Source organism: Pavona decussata, unplaced genomic scaffold (assembly GCF_977016875.1).
Source record: "Pavona decussata unplaced genomic scaffold, jaPavDecu1.1 SCAFFOLD_48, whole genome shotgun sequence".
Lineage (NCBI taxonomy): Eukaryota > Metazoa > Cnidaria > Anthozoa > Scleractinia > Agariciidae > Pavona > Pavona decussata.
The window spans coordinates 1327045-1344871 of record NW_028145470.1 but is presented as its reverse complement, the minus strand read 5'-3'; the positions used below and the strand labels follow the sequence as shown (position 1 = coordinate 1344871).

At 38.7% G+C, this 17827-nt stretch overlaps 1 protein-coding gene across 1 annotated transcript in view; it reads left to right on the top strand.

Annotated features, from left to right (window-relative positions):
* The window catches only part of LOC146481669 (uncharacterized), a 92299-nt gene that overhangs the window by 8917 nt on the left and 65555 nt on the right, over nt 1–17827 (top strand). The window contains exons 6-19 of the mRNA XM_085107582.1: nt 236–331; nt 1518–1628; nt 2435–2635; nt 3363–3563; nt 4640–4681; nt 5364–5668; nt 7534–8083; nt 9260–9497; nt 10068–10114; nt 10710–10875; nt 11728–11950; nt 13469–13766; nt 15384–15572; nt 16641–16761. Coding sequence (XP_084963708.1) covers nt 236–331; nt 1518–1628; nt 2435–2635; nt 3363–3563; nt 4640–4681; nt 5364–5668; nt 7534–8083; nt 9260–9497; nt 10068–10114; nt 10710–10875; nt 11728–11950; nt 13469–13766; nt 15384–15572; nt 16641–16761 — 2788 coding nt within the window. The remainder of the gene's footprint in view (nt 1–235; nt 332–1517; nt 1629–2434; nt 2636–3362; nt 3564–4639; nt 4682–5363; nt 5669–7533; nt 8084–9259; nt 9498–10067; nt 10115–10709; nt 10876–11727; nt 11951–13468; nt 13767–15383; nt 15573–16640; nt 16762–17827) is intronic.

The window sequence follows — 17827 nt, the reverse complement described above, 5'->3', positions numbered from 1 at the left end:
CTTGTCCTGCTCTTTTGTCATGGTCTGCAAGAAGTGGGTCCTTTACATATCCTTTTTATCGATAAATTTCGCAGTTAAATTTTCGAGATCTCAGTTTCAAAAATGTGCAAAAATAAAATTTAAGCGCACTTTTCTGATAGAGACTCATCAATTTTTTCTGGGTTAAGACTTTAATAATATAGTTTAAACATTGTAATGTTTAATTTTTAATTTACTCTGTTTTCTTTATCGCCAGCTACTTGTGTTCCATATTGTCAAAATGGCGGAACCTGCCAAAGCCCTAATGTCTGTCAGTGTCCACCCGGGTATAATGGCGCAAACTGTGAAAATTGTAAGTGGAGAATTCCATTCTATAGACTCCAAATTGCGACCAACTTTGTACAGTACGACAGCAAAGGGCTGCTGAATCTCGCTCTCATTTGAATGGTCACACTTTAGGGTTTCATCTGCAGATTCGAAGTTACAACCACCTTGTACAGCATGATAAACAGCTCTACAGGAAAGTACTGCTCAGTAGCTTTCATTTGAATGGTCACATTTTAGGATTTCATCCACAGACTCAAAAGTTAGAATCACCTTGTACAGTATAATAAACAGCACCACAGGAAAGTACTGCTCAGTAGCTTTCATTTGAATGGTCATCTACGGACTCATCTTTTTGAACTATCTTGAAAAAATAAACCGTAACACACTGCTCAGTAAAGATGTCAGCAAGGGCAATTGGAATCCAAAAAGAAAATTGTGGGTAACGTCGCATTTTTCAGAGATAATTACGGAAGAAAAATTCTAAAAAACTCTGTGACAGTGTATGGAATGTTTTTCCAAATTGAAGCTTAATTATGTCCTAAAAATGCGTAGTTACCGCTACTTTCTTTTTGGTTTCCAATAACCCTTAGGTCCCCTCTTCGCAGTACTTTCACATAATATTCTGACTCTGTGGGGTGTAAACGAATCACTGGGGACGTAACATATCTCTGGCAGTGACCACCCCTAGTGTGCACTGAAGGGTGCATTCATAACTCATTACTTCATTAATTGTAAACTGAAAATCCCCGAGGAGAGTAGATAATAAGATATTTGATACTTGATATTTGATTTCATTATCGTTAAAGGGGCACTATCACGGCGAGTCTGCTTTAGTTTAGCCAAAACTGTTCAAATAGCTTATGAACAGCATGGGTTTAAACTGAAATTGCTCTTTCAACATCAGGAAGAAAATAATAAGGTTTTTCTCCTGGGAAGAACAAACTGTGGTCAGTTTTTAGTGACTTCTCCAAAATACACAGGAATAACTTGAAAAAGTTGGCCAAGTTTTTCAAGTTGCAATCCACTTTCATCCTAGCCATCCGCAGCCAAACATAATTAATACTAGTTTCTGAACACAAGTAGGGTCATTGTTAACAAAACTAAAACATTATTTTAACGATTCCATTGAAACAAATATGTTTTGGGGCTATTCATAGTGACATTAAAAATCGGTGACACTGCCTCTTAAACTTGTGGTGTGTTCATTGTAGCATTGTGCACTCCCCATTGTGGTGTTGGTGGAGTTTGTGGCATCAACGTGACCGTAGGCCAAGTGATGTGCAGCTGTCGACCAGGATTCCACGGCGCTGGATGCGACATAGGTATATTGAGTTTCTTTGTTATGTCCTCGTTTACTCTCGAATGTTCGCCCCCCCCCCCCCCCCCCCCAAATCCTTCGAGTGAGCACCTCATCATTTTCTCGTGTATTTTCCCCTCTGGGCGTGCGCTGAGACAGGCCAGGTCGAGTACATTCTCGGTTGTGTTTTTCATTTGTCATTTTACACTGTCATTCTTAGTTCAGAATCAAGGTTGAACTGATCTTGATAGACTTTCCCAAAAGTGAAAATGAAAAAATTACGGAGTGACGTTTGTATGACTGGGGGTATACGTCATACCCCTGTCTGTAAATTTGTCAAATTTCATCTTACATTTCCCAAGCTGATATAACACCTAATATACTGAAACGTTGCAAGGTTACTGAAGTAAAGGTGCTCTTTCCAGTGCTGGTATCAGTTTTTCATTCAGTTCAATTTTAACTCATTCAAATCTGTTGCCGCCATTTTGGAGAAGGGTCTATTGGAGAGTACACATCAACATATCTTTGCGCAAACTGTAATAGACAGCTGCACTTGACCGGACTCCTTTTCCCATGTATTTTGTAAATAAAACCCTTGTTTTTACATTCTCCGAAACGTCTCACTAGAACTTTGTTTAATTGTCACATCCATTTGTTCTCGGAAATTGTGATGGTTATGATGAATTGGTAACAGGACTTTGTGTCGTCCAATTCAGTCTGTAATCATACTCCTTCTCAGGACTACACTCACCCATATGTTCGTAATTTACGTATCTATGACATGACTCGTGGGTTTAAACCATTTACAGTTTTATCTTCTTTTGTTGCCAGTGAATCCTTGTGAAATGCCAAAGAGTGACGGCATTAGCGCTCAATATCTGGACGAGGGGTTGATTGTGTTAAACAAAAATCTTGGTTTTTCTGGCAATGCTGCTGCAAGAACTGCCTGTATCAAGTACCTTGATGAACTGGACGCACAATGCTTGTCCAAAAACGCCACCTTCACCCAAGATGAGTGTGAAAAATATTGCGGTAAGTGTCTTCCATTAGAAATTCTCTTCAGTAGTCGTGACACAATTCTTGAAGTTGTAGGAAAGAGAAATGTTTTTTACTATATCAGCCTAACTGTTTATGGCTTTTTGGCCGCCCAAAGTGTTTTCAAAATCAAATTCAGTGAGATCTGTTTGCGAGCGGGCTAGTCTTGTGGTGTATACAGCAAAATTCAGGTCCTGAAGGGGTCTTCCTTCGTGTGAGAACTCTTGTTATTTCACCTTCGTAATAAGGCTGGTTCCTGAGTTGCTTTGAACCTCATTATGAAAGCGAGGCTAAGTGCATAGTTTTTATTATGAAAATTAGTTTTAATTTATATGAAACAAAACTAATTTTTGAATGAAAAGCATTGCACTGAGCCTCGCTTTTATAATGAGGTTCAAAGCAACTCGGAAATGGCCTATTTTATCAGGTTTTAGCAGGTTTTTCTTACAAGTGTTTGCTTAAGAACTGCCCTTACTGGAAAAGTGACATGCAAATTTGAACAAGGAGAATTGTTAAAAGGAAAATCCTGTTTAGTATCGTCTAGCACATGAGAAAATGAAACTTGTATTAAAGATTCGCAAGAAAAATCAAAAAAAAAAAAAAAAAAAAAAGAAAAGAAAAGAAGTTGTAAAACATTCGTTGAGTGTTATAATGGTTTCCAGTCTATGTAGTAATGGTCTTGCTATAAGTGTATTAATGGTATTTCCTTGGTTTGCTTACCCAGATCCTCAGGACACCATCAACTTGTGTAAGAAGATTTGGAATCCTTCGGGTTACGGCTTTGATGAGAGCAGAATACTGAGAGCAAACACCACATGGTATTTCGATGCTGCAACTAAAACGTGCATGTCCTTTAAGGCGCTTGGTTGCCTTGGGAACGCAAATAACTTCGAATCTAAGGAGATCTGTGAATCGACATGCGCTAGTAAGGAATTTTACTTGTATTATGTATGACCATGTATTAGTAGGTTTAAAAAAAAAAGAAATTCGTGTTTGGTTTTGCTTTTCTACGCTCTGTGATTGGTTAGAAAAACTCGCGCCTCTTTTCAAGTTCAAGTTCAAGTCTCAAGTTTACTCAAATAGCTTTCAACTTTTTCAACCAATGAGAAGCCAACCAAACCAATCGTGACTTGCTCGCGCGCTTTTTTGTATAAAAGCGATTTATACCAACAATTAGATTCTTAAAAAATTTCTAAAGACGTTCTCTGGTTAAAAGTTTAAAAACACTAAGCTTTTGATTGCCAGTCTGCAATCTTTTTAACTGGCAATCGAAAGCTTAGTGTTTTTAAACTTTTAACCAGAGAACGTCTTTAGAAATTTTTTAATTATGCCTGGTTACTCATCGATTTTTAATTAGATTCTTGATACTTTTAGAAACAGTTACTGTAAAATTGAATAGAATTTGTAATTTCTTCAATTCTTGCTTTTCGACCCAGTTTTCTCATTAACCAGTTACAATTTTATTGTTCTTTATGTTTGGTTTTATTTTCATATCTTTAGGAAAACAACCTCAGGTTGATAAGGCTTATGTCGAAAATTGTTGTTAGTATTACTATTAGAACGGTTTTCAATTGAGTGTCGAAAGTAATTCGAGGTTGCTTTGGTTATGAATGATTGGTTAACAAAACTCGCGCCACTTTTTCAACCAATGGTAATCCAAACCAAAATCAATCGTGCCTCGCTCGCTTGTGTTTTCCCGCGCTTTGCGCCGGTTACACGTATTTGCTTTGAATTGTGATTGGTTCATTGTGCTGTTAACGTCTGTTGTTTTGGTTTAACGACACTCAATTGAACCCCGCTCTATTACTATTGTTGTTATTACTATTAATATAAGGTACGAAAACCCCTGCAGCAAAACCAGGCTTCACCCATCAAAACAGCTAACTACTATTTGTTTGCGAGTTGTTTCGCTCCAAGTAGGGTTTGTCCCTGCCTTTGTGATTTGGCTTGTGTTGGTTTTATTCGCTCCAGTAACAAGTCTTTGAATTGTTGCTTTTGCAGGAAAGATTCATCCACTTCCTCAGAAACCTCCTAACATAAACGGTGAGTCGCTTTATGAAAGATCTAAATATTACTTCGCGTGATAATAAAGCCCAAACTCTGAAATTGAAAAATCAACCACCCATTGGGTTTAACATTGCCATCAATTGCACTATCATTATATCACAGACCCGGCAACAAGTCATTAAGGTTCCGTTCATTCCACTGCGAGTTTTAAAAACAAAATTAGATTTCAGGATTACAAAAAATTTAAATCGTTTCAAGCTTTCTTTTCCTTTGCGGACTCTTTTTCTAGTAAGTGAGGGGTTAATGTATGTCACGTGACTTCAGGTGGTGTGAGTCACGTGACAAAATGTCCAAAAAGACCGCTGGTAGTATATAACTGCTGTTTTGATTGAGAGTGGGGCCCTGGTACTGTATCTCGATGGCCTTTCTGATCATCCTTTACAGGATGCCAGTTTATCTAGCAATGATTGTAGTTGAAGACTTGTCTAGCGAGTGTCTCGAGTCCTTCAGATGTTCACCCACGGCCGTGCGGGAATCTGAAGGAGATTTCTTGAGATATTTAGAAAGAGCATGATGAAGACTGCCCACTTAATAAAAGACAGCATCTTGTTACAATTTTGACAACATAATATTGTATTTGTTCTTAATAAATACCCTAGTTAGTTATAGTTATTGTCTATCTGTTTATTGAGCGAAATATAATTGTATTGTATTGTAGCTCCAAGACGCTGTCTTGTGACGGGCATTGATCATTTTAACACATTCGACAACACTGGCTACCGGTTTATGGGAGCGTGTCCATCGATGCTGGTGATAGATAGCGAAAATCCCAAACAGTTTAAAGTGGTACTGAATGGAAACCCAGACTGTCAGAATGTTAGTTTGCCATGCAAGAAAACTCTAGACTTGATTGTGGACGGCGTCAGTGTTCATTTGGGCGCAAAAACAAATACGTCGTTCATCGTGAAAGTCGACGGAGAGTTAAAAAAGCTGCCGGTTAATAAGTACCCCGTTATTAAAGAGGTCAGTGAGTGATTTTTTTTTTATTGAACAATTTACATACAAGAGTAGACATAAAAGTATAAAAACAATATTTATAATAATAATAATAATAATAATAATAATAATAATAATAATAATAATAATGATGATGATGATGATGATGACGACGAGAGTGTTCACTGGACATATTTTCGAGTCAAGTATCAACTGTTACTGTTGTTAATAATAATGATAATAATAATAATAATAATAATAATAATAATAATAATAATAATAATAATAATTATAATAATATAATAATGATGACGATGATGATGATGATGATGATGATGTCGAGATTGTCACTAGGAATCTTTTGAAGTCAAGTATTAACTGTTTCTGTTGTTAATAATACGGTGGAATCCCGTTTTCTCGAACCCTCGGTTTCCTGAACCTCCCGATATCTCGAACCAAGTTTGGCTCCCGTGGGACAAATTGACCATCGATAACTCGAACCTGTGAAAATTTCGAAACCACTTAGTGCGGATGTCAATTACATTCACACCTTTAAACAAACTGACACTTCCGGATAAGCTGTTTTCTCGCATTTTAATCGCACAACAAGCAAGCCACAAATCTGTCATCAGTCTCAAAGGTACAATGACTGCTTTGGATTACAGAACAAAAGTTCCCTTATTTAATGGTTTTTCCAACATGTCTTCTGTTATGTTCCGTTTTTGTTTTTTAAGTACGTTTTGTTTGTAAATTAAGGTCAAGATCTACATTAAAAAGGATGTATTTTTGTTAAAATTTGAACACTTACTCTTAACCAAACAATGCCCGGCCAATTAAGGTCATTCCCCTAAAATAGAACCTACACTCAGATTTTTTCCAAACTTTGCCCATGTGTGGTTCACTATATGTAAACTGCAAAAATGAAATAAAAAGAGGGGGTCCCCATGCTTGTTCTTCAGCAACGAAGCATTGAAATATGTTAATTTCTGCATATTTGGACAAAAAGGACTATAATAGAGCATTTGCCAAGAACAGGAATTATTTTCTGAAGAAAGCAGTTAACGGCTCATTTCATAGAATTTTTTCCTTGTTCATAAATCATTTTCAATGTGAAATCTGTTTGAAAACTATTCCTAACCAGTACTACTGAGATATTCAACAAAATAATCTAATTCCTTACTTCTGAAGCTAGACCAAAATGTCCATTGGCTAGATATTAGGTGCAAAATTTGATATTTCTAACACTAGGATTTTCCTTAAATTTTCACGGTAGTTAGCAAACGATATTGTGGTTAGAAATCTGAAAAGAGAAAATAGGTTCACCGGGTTGGTTTTGCAGATATTTCACAAAGCAGTGGTAAATTGAGCTTCAAAAATGTTTTCTCCGCGAAGGGACTGGGGAGAGTCTTATGACGACACCTTTATTTCCGCGCAAAATGCAAATTAAGAATTTTGTTGTTAGATGCAAGTCAGATTGAGTGATACTCAGTAGTTAGCTAGAAATGAGCGTAAATTTTTTATTTTGCCATTGTGCGCAGTAGAGTTGCGCACTGCAAAACAGGGGAATAACCTTAAGCGTAATTTGATGCCACCTAAGATTTCTCGAACTCCCGATTTCTCGAACCAATTTGCGTTTCCCCTGGAGGTTCGAGAAATCGGGATTCCACTGTAATAATAATAATAATAATAATAATAATAATAATGATGATGATGATGATGATGATAATGATAATGATAATGATAATGATAATGATAATGGTAATGGTAATGGTAATGATAATGATAATGATAATGATAATGATAATGATAATGATAATGACAATAATAATAATGATGATGACGATGATGACAAGAAAGTCAAGTATCAACTGTTTCTGTTGTTTACCTTTTAGGTTGGTGGTGGTTGGTATGTATTGGTCAAATCAAAAGACAATATTAATATTCTTTGGGATGGTGAAAAAGATGTAATCATCAAAGTGCCAACGAGCTACCAATACCGGCACGAGTACTTCAACAAACACAAACTGGTTGGTCTTTGTGGTTTTTTCGACGGGAACGACACCAACGATTTCACTGATCTCGAGGGAAATGTGTTTCACGATCCCACACAAGATCAAATCGATACTTTTGCCGATAGTTTCAAGCAGGATACTACGTGTACCAACGTAATTGAGCAGAAAAAGAAATGTTATGAACCAAACGGAGACAGCAAGAAGGGGATGATGTTCGCTGAGAAAGCTTGCAGTGTCCTGGAGGATAAGACTTTTGAGCCATGTCACGCGAAGGTTGACCCAAAGCCCTTCATTGAGATGTGCTTATATGACGTGTGTACCACGAACTACACCAAGTATCCTAATGCCATCTGTGACGCGTTGTCACTGTACGCGCGTGTTTGCGCGTGGTATCACAAGACCACTCTCCCGTGGAGGTCGCAGTTCTGTCGTAAGTACATGGACACACGTGGGCCCACGCGTGTGTTTTGTTGTAGCGTGTTGTGAACGATAGGACGAATCAGAGAGAGAATTCAAATTGAAAGTTTATGCAAAGAATAGCTTTATTTAAATGGTCCTACTTTATGAATCTAACCACAGACTCTAAAGTTAGAACCATAAACATCACAACAGGAAAGTACTGCTCAGTACCTTTCACTTGAATTATGGTCACACTTTAAGATTTTGTCCACAAATTCTCAACATAGAACTATCTTGTTCAGCGGAATAAACAGCACCACAGCAAAGTACTGCTCAGTAGCTTTTATTTGAATGGTCGCAATTTAGGATTTCGTCCACAGACTCAAAAGATTAGAAACAACTTGTACAGTGTAATAAACAGCACCACAGGAAAGTACTGCTCAGTAGCTTTCATTTGAATGGTCACACTTTAGGATTTCACCCACTGAATCAAAAGGTAGAACCACCTGGTACAGCATAATAAACAGCACCACAGGAAAGCGCTGCTCAGTAGCTTCAATTTGAATGGTCACACTTTAGGATTTCATCCAAAGACTCAAAGGTTAGAACCACCTTGTACAGCATAATAATCAGCACCACAGGAAAGCACTGCTCAGTAGCTTCAATTTGAATGGTCACACTTTAGGATTTCATCCAAAGACTCAAAGGTTAGAACCACCTTGTACAGCATAATAATCAGCACCATAGGAAAGCACTGGTCAGTAGCTTCAATTTGAATGGTCACACTTTAGGATTTCATCCAAAGACTCAAAGGTTAGAACCACCTTATACAGCATAATAAACAGCATCACAGGAAAGCACTGCTCAGTAGCTTCAATTTGAATGGTCACACTTTAGGATTTCATCCAAAGACTCAAAAGTTAGAACCACCTTGTACAGCATAATAAACAGCGCCACAGGATAGATAAGCTAGAAACACAATAATACCACTAACCAGTCATGTTCTATTCTAGTTCTGACTGAGGCGTCGTTCATATCGCAGCCTAAACGTTCCCTTGGCCTTGCATGAGTTAAAGTTTTTTCAAGTGCTAACTTCATTATCTTTTGTTCTTGGCCGTGACTTGATTTCGTGACTTGATTTCGTGACTCTTTTGCAAGTCACGTTTTTACTCCAGTGCTACGAACTGAGTCATTGTTTGTTTCGTAGGTGTGACTTGCCCGAGTGGCCTGCAGTACAATGAATGTGGATCGTCGTGTCCTCGGAATTGCCGAAATATTAACAGTGATGAGACCAAGTGTGGCTTAGACTGTGTAGATGGCTGTCACTGCCCTGAAGGAAAATGGCTGGACGGAAATAAGTGTGTTGATAAGAGTCAGTGTTCTTGTATGAAAGCAGACATCGTTTACCCTCATGGATCTGTGCGAGCGGATCGTTGCAAAACATGGTAAGAATTTTTATTATTTCCCGGATAAAAAGAAGCGTTCTGATTGGTTCCATGAGCGGGTCCCGGATGAAACGAGGCATTCTGATTGGTTTTCCTGAAAGGATGGTGCTGCAAATTCTTGAAAAATAATCACTCCGATACGCGCTATATTGAAGAAATTCGAAGGACTAGGATAAAACTTCAAATTGATACTTTCCGTTTGCAAACTAACCTATCTGGCCAGCCAGTTCTGACAAATGGGAAGCACTCTAACAATCTTGGTTGTTATCAGAGGTCATGCTTTTTTCGGACAGCTCATACATTGAGGAATATGCTCTCTTTCTGTGGTCGAGAGACTTGATAGTGAGAAGCGTTTTCATCTAACTTTCCGCTGAGAATACCAGAGAATAAGAAATTATTGTTAGGGATAATGAGACACACACACACAACTGGAAACAAATAATGCAAATAAAACAACAAATTAAGACTAATTTGACAGCCATGAAATAATACAAGTGTAATACAAAATGAAAGATTCGTTCAGTTTATTTCCTTGAAAATTTCTAATGTAGTTCTTTGTGTTTTGTTCAGCACCTGCAATGGAGGATACTGGATTTGTGACAGAAAACCGTGTCCAGGTATAATACGTCAATTAGTTGCTATTTCTGGAGTAGTGATACTCCTTGTCACTTCATGCTGGGTATCCTGTGATGGATTAGCATCCCATCCATGGGGGGAGTAGTAATACTCCTTGTCACTTCATACTGGGTATCCTGTGATGGATTAGCATCCCATCCAGGGGGGAGCAGTAATACTCCTAGTCACTTCATCCTGGGTATCTGATGGACTACCATCCCATCCAGGGAGGTAGTAATACTCCTAGTCACTTCATGCTGGGTATCCTGTGATGGACTAGCATCCCATCCAAGGGAGAGTAGTAATACTCCTAGTCACTTCATGCTGGGTATCCTGTGAAATATTGGCTTCCTATCCAGGAAGGATAGTAATGTTCCAAATCGCTTTATGTTGGTTGTCATATTATTGACAAGCATCCCATTTAGCGGAGAGTTGATATCCTCTTAGTCACTCCTTATTGCACACCCTATGATCGATCCTGTAGTGGGTATACCACATCGCCTTACCATACCTTACCTCACGTTACATTACGTTTGGTTGTGTTACGAGGCGTTATGAAGGAGATTTACTGTAGAAAAATGGTCTGCTTTTATTCAGAAACTTGCGCTGTAATCGGCGATCCCCATATCTCAACATTTGATGACAGTGGCTTTGACCACAAGGGTTACACCATGCATCTGAAGAAGTGTGCTTACGTGCTGTCCCAACACTGCAACTTTCCTAACAATACAAAGAGTGGCTACACCATCACCGTAAGAAACAGGTATGCTACTATCAACAGAGGTCAAACTCTCGAACTTCAAGGTTAAATAGGTATAAAAAGAGAGATTTTGCATCGCGTTTACGGCAAACGCCAGGCTGAAATTTTCTCTTTGATGAAAAACAATGAAGCTTTTTTGGTGTAAGCTTATCTCCATCCAGTCGGCGACAGCTATCGAGCAAACACGAAAAAGAGAGAGTGAGTAAGAGAAACACAAGTTTATGCATTTTAGAACAAACAGCGGCTTAAAGTTTCCCGTTTGGCGTTAGCCGTAAACACGAAGCTAAATCTCTCTAATATGAAAGATGAGACTTGAACGTGTTTCCCGTTTTTATCCTCCAGTGTAATGTTACGTTTCCAAATTTCTCATTGTAACGTTTGTATTTTTGTGTTACTCAAACCTTTCTTACATCTGCTAAAAAAACAAAAGGTATCTAGTATAGACCATAGAAAACTGCTGTCGATTTGCTTTGTACAGTAACATGGACATAACACGAGCGGAATTGGCGTTGAGAAAAGCGCGCTGAGCAAAGCCATCAATCAGCCACAAATCTCGACTTGCTTTAGATGTGACATAATTTTTATTGGATGCACTCTTATAGACAATAACTACTGGCCAATCAGTGCGAGAGAATTTTGATAGTTATTGTAAAACAACGGAGGGAGACTCGCTGTAGAAAGCATGGATTCTTCGTTGTAACCCAGGACCACTCTTTCCATGTCCTAGCTCGCTCCACATGCGCGTTCCACACGCGCTTTCGCACAAAAGACCAACGCCACAAAAAACTGACAGTTTTGCAGTCTTGTACCCCAGTATTCCTACGTGCTAAGCTTGCCTTTTTTATTCCCGTTTAGGTACTGTGCATCCCTATACTCACATTGTAGACGGGAGTTGCAAGTGAATGTCACTGGCGAGCCTTTCCTGATTTTGGATGTGGATGACTGGACAAAACTGCCAACAGCTTCACTCAAGACTGAGCATGGCAGTGTCACTAGCATTACGAAAGGCTACTCCACACAGAACATGGAAGTCGAGTTCCTGGGAGATAATAACATCTTTATTCACGTGGATTTAAAGGTGAGTGCCTCCATAGAGCGGTTTTCATTTGAGTGTCGTAAAATCAAAACCAAAGTAATTACTCTGGCCAATCACAACAGTGAAACAGGGCAATGAACCAATCAAAGTTTGAAGCAAATACATGTGACCGGCGCCAAGCGCGGGAAAACGCGTGCGACCAAGGCACGGCTGGTTTTGGTTTTGCTGCTGATTGGTTGAGAAGGTGGCGCGTGTTTTGCTGGCCAATCACAGAGCGAAGTAAAGAGAAACCAAAGCAAACATGAAATTATTTACGGCACACAATTGAAATCCGCTCTATTAGAAGGAAGTACTTATGAAGTGCTTGTGAGCATGCGGACACTAGAAGTGTTCTTGGGATAGCGAAGTCATGATATAAAAAAAAAAGATCCTCGCAGTTATTTACACAACTTAAGCAGTTTCGGAAAGAAAGCCTGAAATTTTTTTTTCATTTATTCATATTCATTTATTCATCCTCCACGAGTATATTACTAACTCACAATATGACCAGCTCCCAGTTGGCTTGATAGTTCAGTTGGTAGAGCACTGCACCGGCATCGCAGAGGTCATGGGTTCGAATCCCGTTCAAGCCTGGATGGTCTTTCTTCCATTTAATCTTTCACCCACCGTTCAAATATGTTTCATATATTCATATTCATGGGAAGTAAGTTGATAAGTTTCGTCACTTAAAGTTGTGCTCGTGATGCTTCAAGAACTCCCTTTTATCCGAGATCGCCTTTATTGGGTTGGTGTTACTGTCCTTCGTAATAAATTCCTAGCAAATTTTCCTTCTCTGATTTAACTTAGGATTAGTTGGCTTGTTCGAGGCACCGAGAACGAGTAGTGTTTATTTTTGAGTTCGGTAAATAATTTCCAATGTTTTTCTCAGTACGGCTTGTAGGAAGATGAGAGTGATGCCCAGCCAGGAAACGCATAGTCCGTATTGCATTTAACTAGATAACAATACGCACTGATCTACGGGAATGAACGATCGAACGAACGAACGAACGAATAATTTTGTTTAAATGTCGGAGTATTTAGGTTAGGCAAGTTACTCTGGACACGATCTTAAAAGTTTGATGTTCAAGGTGGAGTGGGGGCGTGGGATTTGTTTGATTTGAAACTCGCCACAAAAATGATGACCTTATTGACAAAATTGGACAAAAAGAATCGAAAATACTTTAAAAGGGAGAAAAATCTCTCCACGATTGTAGTTTTTGCTATAGCATCACCATTCGCTTTGACGTCCTGCTCGAAACGCAAGCAATCAAAACTCTTCAGTTACGGTGGTTCAGTTACAGTTACATTTTACCTTTAGTTAATAACTCTGTTGATAAACCAAACATTCTTTTGTATTCACGACAGGTTTCCAAGAATAATTTAATGACTTGTGAGGTTTATCTATTAAAACGTTTTAGGGTACCCGAAGTATCTCGAAGATAACCGAAGATAACACGATATGCACTCCGCAGTCCTCCGAAACCCGAATATTGCTGATAAAGTTTCCTTCTTACTCTGCAGAATGGAGTGGTGTTTTCTCTCCACTGGACAGGCTACAACTCATACTTGACTGTTAACCACACACTGTTCAATCAAACGTGCGGTCTTTGCGGCACATTTAATTACGTGAGAAAAGATGACAGATATCTGCCGGGCGGACAAGAGGACGTCGGTTTGGATGCGTTCGCTAAGGAGTGGCTAGTACCTGATTTATCGGAGGATAAATGCTCGACTGAATCCGTGGAAACTTCTTTGGACTACTGCGATATTTACTTGCAAAACAAAAATTATTCAAAGGAACAGTGCAGCGTCATCAAAGGTAATCTGTAAACAGCTTCGGTTGTTATTAGCTAGAATGGATACTCAAGAACAAGGTTGAACAATGATTTTTACACAACAGAAATCTTACTTCAAGCGATAAAAGAAGTTTAAAAAGTCAAGCCAGTGTACGCCTTGAACCTGGGTAGTTTGCTTCATATCTCGTCTCCGTATCCACTAGACTAGTATTTTTTTACTTATTTCAGAGTTAAACATGACAACATGACAGCTAACCGTTTTAAATCAGTGCTTAGGCCTAAGTAGTGCAAATCAGTGGTAAACCCCCAAAACGGATGTTCCCTGACCAAATGGAGCTCTATTCTCTTAGTTCTCAGCGTGACAAACGGGTTTCTGTTCTCTCTACGTCGAGGCTATCACGATTATGAATACTACGTTGTGTAAACATCATAAGGTGTCCAGCCTTGATTTGGAGTAGCCATTCTAGGAACAACCATTTTTTTTCTACATCTGGGTCCAGTTGTCCAAAGCCTGATTGAGATAATCCTGGGTTAACGTAAACTTTGATTTGAGTTTAATAACCAACCAATAAAGATTCTTTGAGAATTTTTTTTGTCCCTCAGTTTTGACTTAGACTTTGCTTAGCCTTTTTAACCATTTTTAATGAACGAGATGAAAACCTCGATTAATCTTTAATCGAGGATTAGCGTTAATCTGCCTTCGAACAACTCGGCCCAGGACATTTCATTGTGGCACCATTTGACTACAACTCCCATAATCCTTCAGTTTTGGTTTTGTTTTCTCAACTAGAGTTATTGTTCCCAGTGGGATTTTAATTTCGAAGGGAAAACGAAATGAATTCTCGTAGTTGCAGCCTCATTCCCAAGATCTCTCTTGGGAACGGGATGAGGTGAGAACCTGGGAACGAGGTTGTGGTAGTTGTAGTTTAATGACGCCATCATTAAAATGGCCTATTAAGACTATCGAAAACACACAGAGTTTAAGGTGGCTAGCACCCGTTTCCAACACTTTCCAGCACTTAAACTTTGAGGGATCAATACTGCCACTCTATATTAGTTGATACAACAATGATTTTATCAAACAAATGCCTAATTATTGGTGAATAAGTTATATTCATTTTATCGACTTTATAGGTTGCCACAGCAGCAATTTAACCTGTTAAATTTAGTGATTCTAACTCAAAAATGAACTCGGTGACTCCATTTTTTACTATCGAATAAGTAAAGCTTGCCGCTTACTTGAGGAATGAGCTGAGCAAACTGCCTCGCGAGGCATCATGTGTGCGGTTGAGTTTTCCTGAGTTTTTTGCCCTGCGAGGCCGTGAGGAAAATATCTGTCGTGTTTGATATTTGAGATTTTGCATCGCGAGGTGAAATTCTCCCAAAAACTCAACCGCACACTTAAGGAAACAGCTGAGCTGATTGCCTCGTGGGGCAGTTTGCTCAGCTCTTTCTTCAAGGCTGCGGCACCTGGAATCCCATAATAATAATAATAATAATAATAATAATAATAATAATAATAATAATAATAATAATAATAATAATAATAATAATAATAATAATAATAATAATAGTTCACAATATGGTACAATTGACTAGAAAACATTATCACAATAAACTTTAACCTTCTTTTCCTTCAGATATTAAGGGACCGTTTGCGGAATGTCACGAGGAGATCAGTCCCAAAGAATACTACAGCAAGTGCGTCCAAGACGGCTGCAGGTGCAGTGGCTGTCTGTGCAATGTGATAGCAGGATATGCCAAGGCCTGTGCAGATAAGGGTGCTGATGTGAATGGATGGCGTAAAGAGGCATCAGGCTGTGCCCAAGGTTAGTAACTCACAACGGGTTATTTGTAATTTTTTGTTGAAATGTCCCATGAAATTTGCAAAAATATTTCAGTAAAATCCTTAACCCTTTAAGGGCGGCGCATCCGAAAACAGAGGTTCTTTTGTTCAGTTTATGACTATGCGGGAAAAGCAGATCTTAGCAAGGGCTATTGAAATCTAAAAAAAAGTCTTTCGGATTCCAATAACCCTGCTTTTCTCGCATAGCCATAAACCGTGCAAAAATATTTTACTAGGGACTGTCCTTAAGAAAACCTAGTTTCTCGGACCATCTCGAGATGCGCGGAACGTAGGCGCAGTAACCAAAGGAGACACCGTCCTTGAATTATTAAAACTTGTAGACCCAATGCAAAAATGGCTGCCATTTTTAATATTCTTTTGTCTAAATTCAAATTGGCCTGACTAGCCTCGTTCTTGAGTTCAAATATCAAAAGAATATTTTACCTTGGACGAGGCTAGTGAGGCTAATTTGAATAAAGACAAAAAAATATTTAAATATCAGCCATTTTTGCATTGGGTGTATGCAACCAGCCTTAGCGACAATTGGGGTACTTCTTTTGTGGAAATCTCTATTGTGTCATTTGCTATTATTATGAAGTAGAGCATGACAGTTGGAAAGGTAATAAAAATTAGTTCTAAATATTTGACATGTTCAGTAACGACTTAGAACGAACAAACTCTGATCGAGCCTTGTGTGCCCTCTGATGCACAAATGAAGGCAAAACGTGGTAAGAACAAAGAAAAACGCAACAAGACAAAATGGAGTAGTGTGATTGATGTTCTTGCAACGTGTCAGCATCATGTTTGGATACTATAATATTAGCGGGTTAAATATAAACATGAAAGCAACCACAATAACTTAAAGCTACAATCATGGACAAAACTTGCTGACAGACTTGGGGCTCCAACAATTTGCCATCTGATTAGTTAGTGTCTCCCATGACACTAACCTGCCACCTTATACTTCTATTTTTCATCAAAGTTTCATAGCAAGGTGTTCTTATCAATCTTCATTCCAATTCCTATTCATGCCATTCCAATTCCATTGTAGATTTGAAGTGCGGAGCAGGCAAGGTTCTGGAACAGTGTCACAGATTCGATAACGGCTCGTTGAAATGTCCTCAGACCTGCGAGGATTTGGATGATGATCCGCAACAAGGCAACTGTCGAAGGTGCTTAGGATATTACTTTAATTAACAATTATTCCACGAGCACACGTTGGATGTGAGATGATTAATAGCCAGTCGGGTACGTAGCGCCGAGTGGGCCATAATCATCTCATATCCAACAAGTGCGAGTGGAATATATTTTTTTTATTAAAAACAATCAGGAACTATAGCTAGATCTTGTTGGTTTCGCTTTGCAAGACCACCCAGAAGACAATTGAATGGGCTATATTTCTCGGGCATGGTATAATGGCTGATGTACCATGGCCGCTAAGCCAATCAAATCCCTGGAATTTCATTATACAATGTTCCAGTTTTTAATAATTATAAAAATTAAATCAGTAAATAGTTTTGGTTGCCAAGAAAGATAAGTGGCAAAAGAATTAAATGATTTTACAACCTCATTTTCTTATGATATTTCATGTCAAATCGCCGTTTATCATTACAAGCGGTTTTAACCCAGGCGTTAGAGCGGTTTTCATTTCGTTTACTTTGTTTTTCCTTTAATACGCTCTGTGATTGGCTACAAAAACCTCGACCAATGATAAGCAAAAGCAAAACCAATCGTGACTTTGCTCGCACGCGTTTTCCCGCGCTTGACGCCAGCTTCATGTATTTTCTTTGAATTCTGATTGGTTCATTGCGTCGACTGCAAATATTGTGATTGGCCAGAGTAATTTCTTTGGTTTTGGTTCTCCGACACCCAATGAAAAACGACTCTATATAAGGAAGTAAGGTATGTTCGTGCAGGTGATTGTCATCACGCAAACAACTGCTATTCATGACATTGAATGACGTTTCGACAAAAAGTGAGGTTTAACTGTATATCGTTAGAAGATGGCATTGTCTCTGGTTACTGACCTTGAGCCCAGTTGTTCAAAGCCCGATTAAAGTAATCCTGGTTAAGGCGAACTTTGATTCGAGTGTAATTGCTAATGACTAAAGTTTTGACTTATACTTTTCTTTACCTTTAGCTTGAAATTAGCCGTTAAAACCATTTTTAACGACTAATATGAAAACTCGATTAACTTTTAATCGTGGATTAGCGTTAAGAGGGTGTCGAACAACTGGG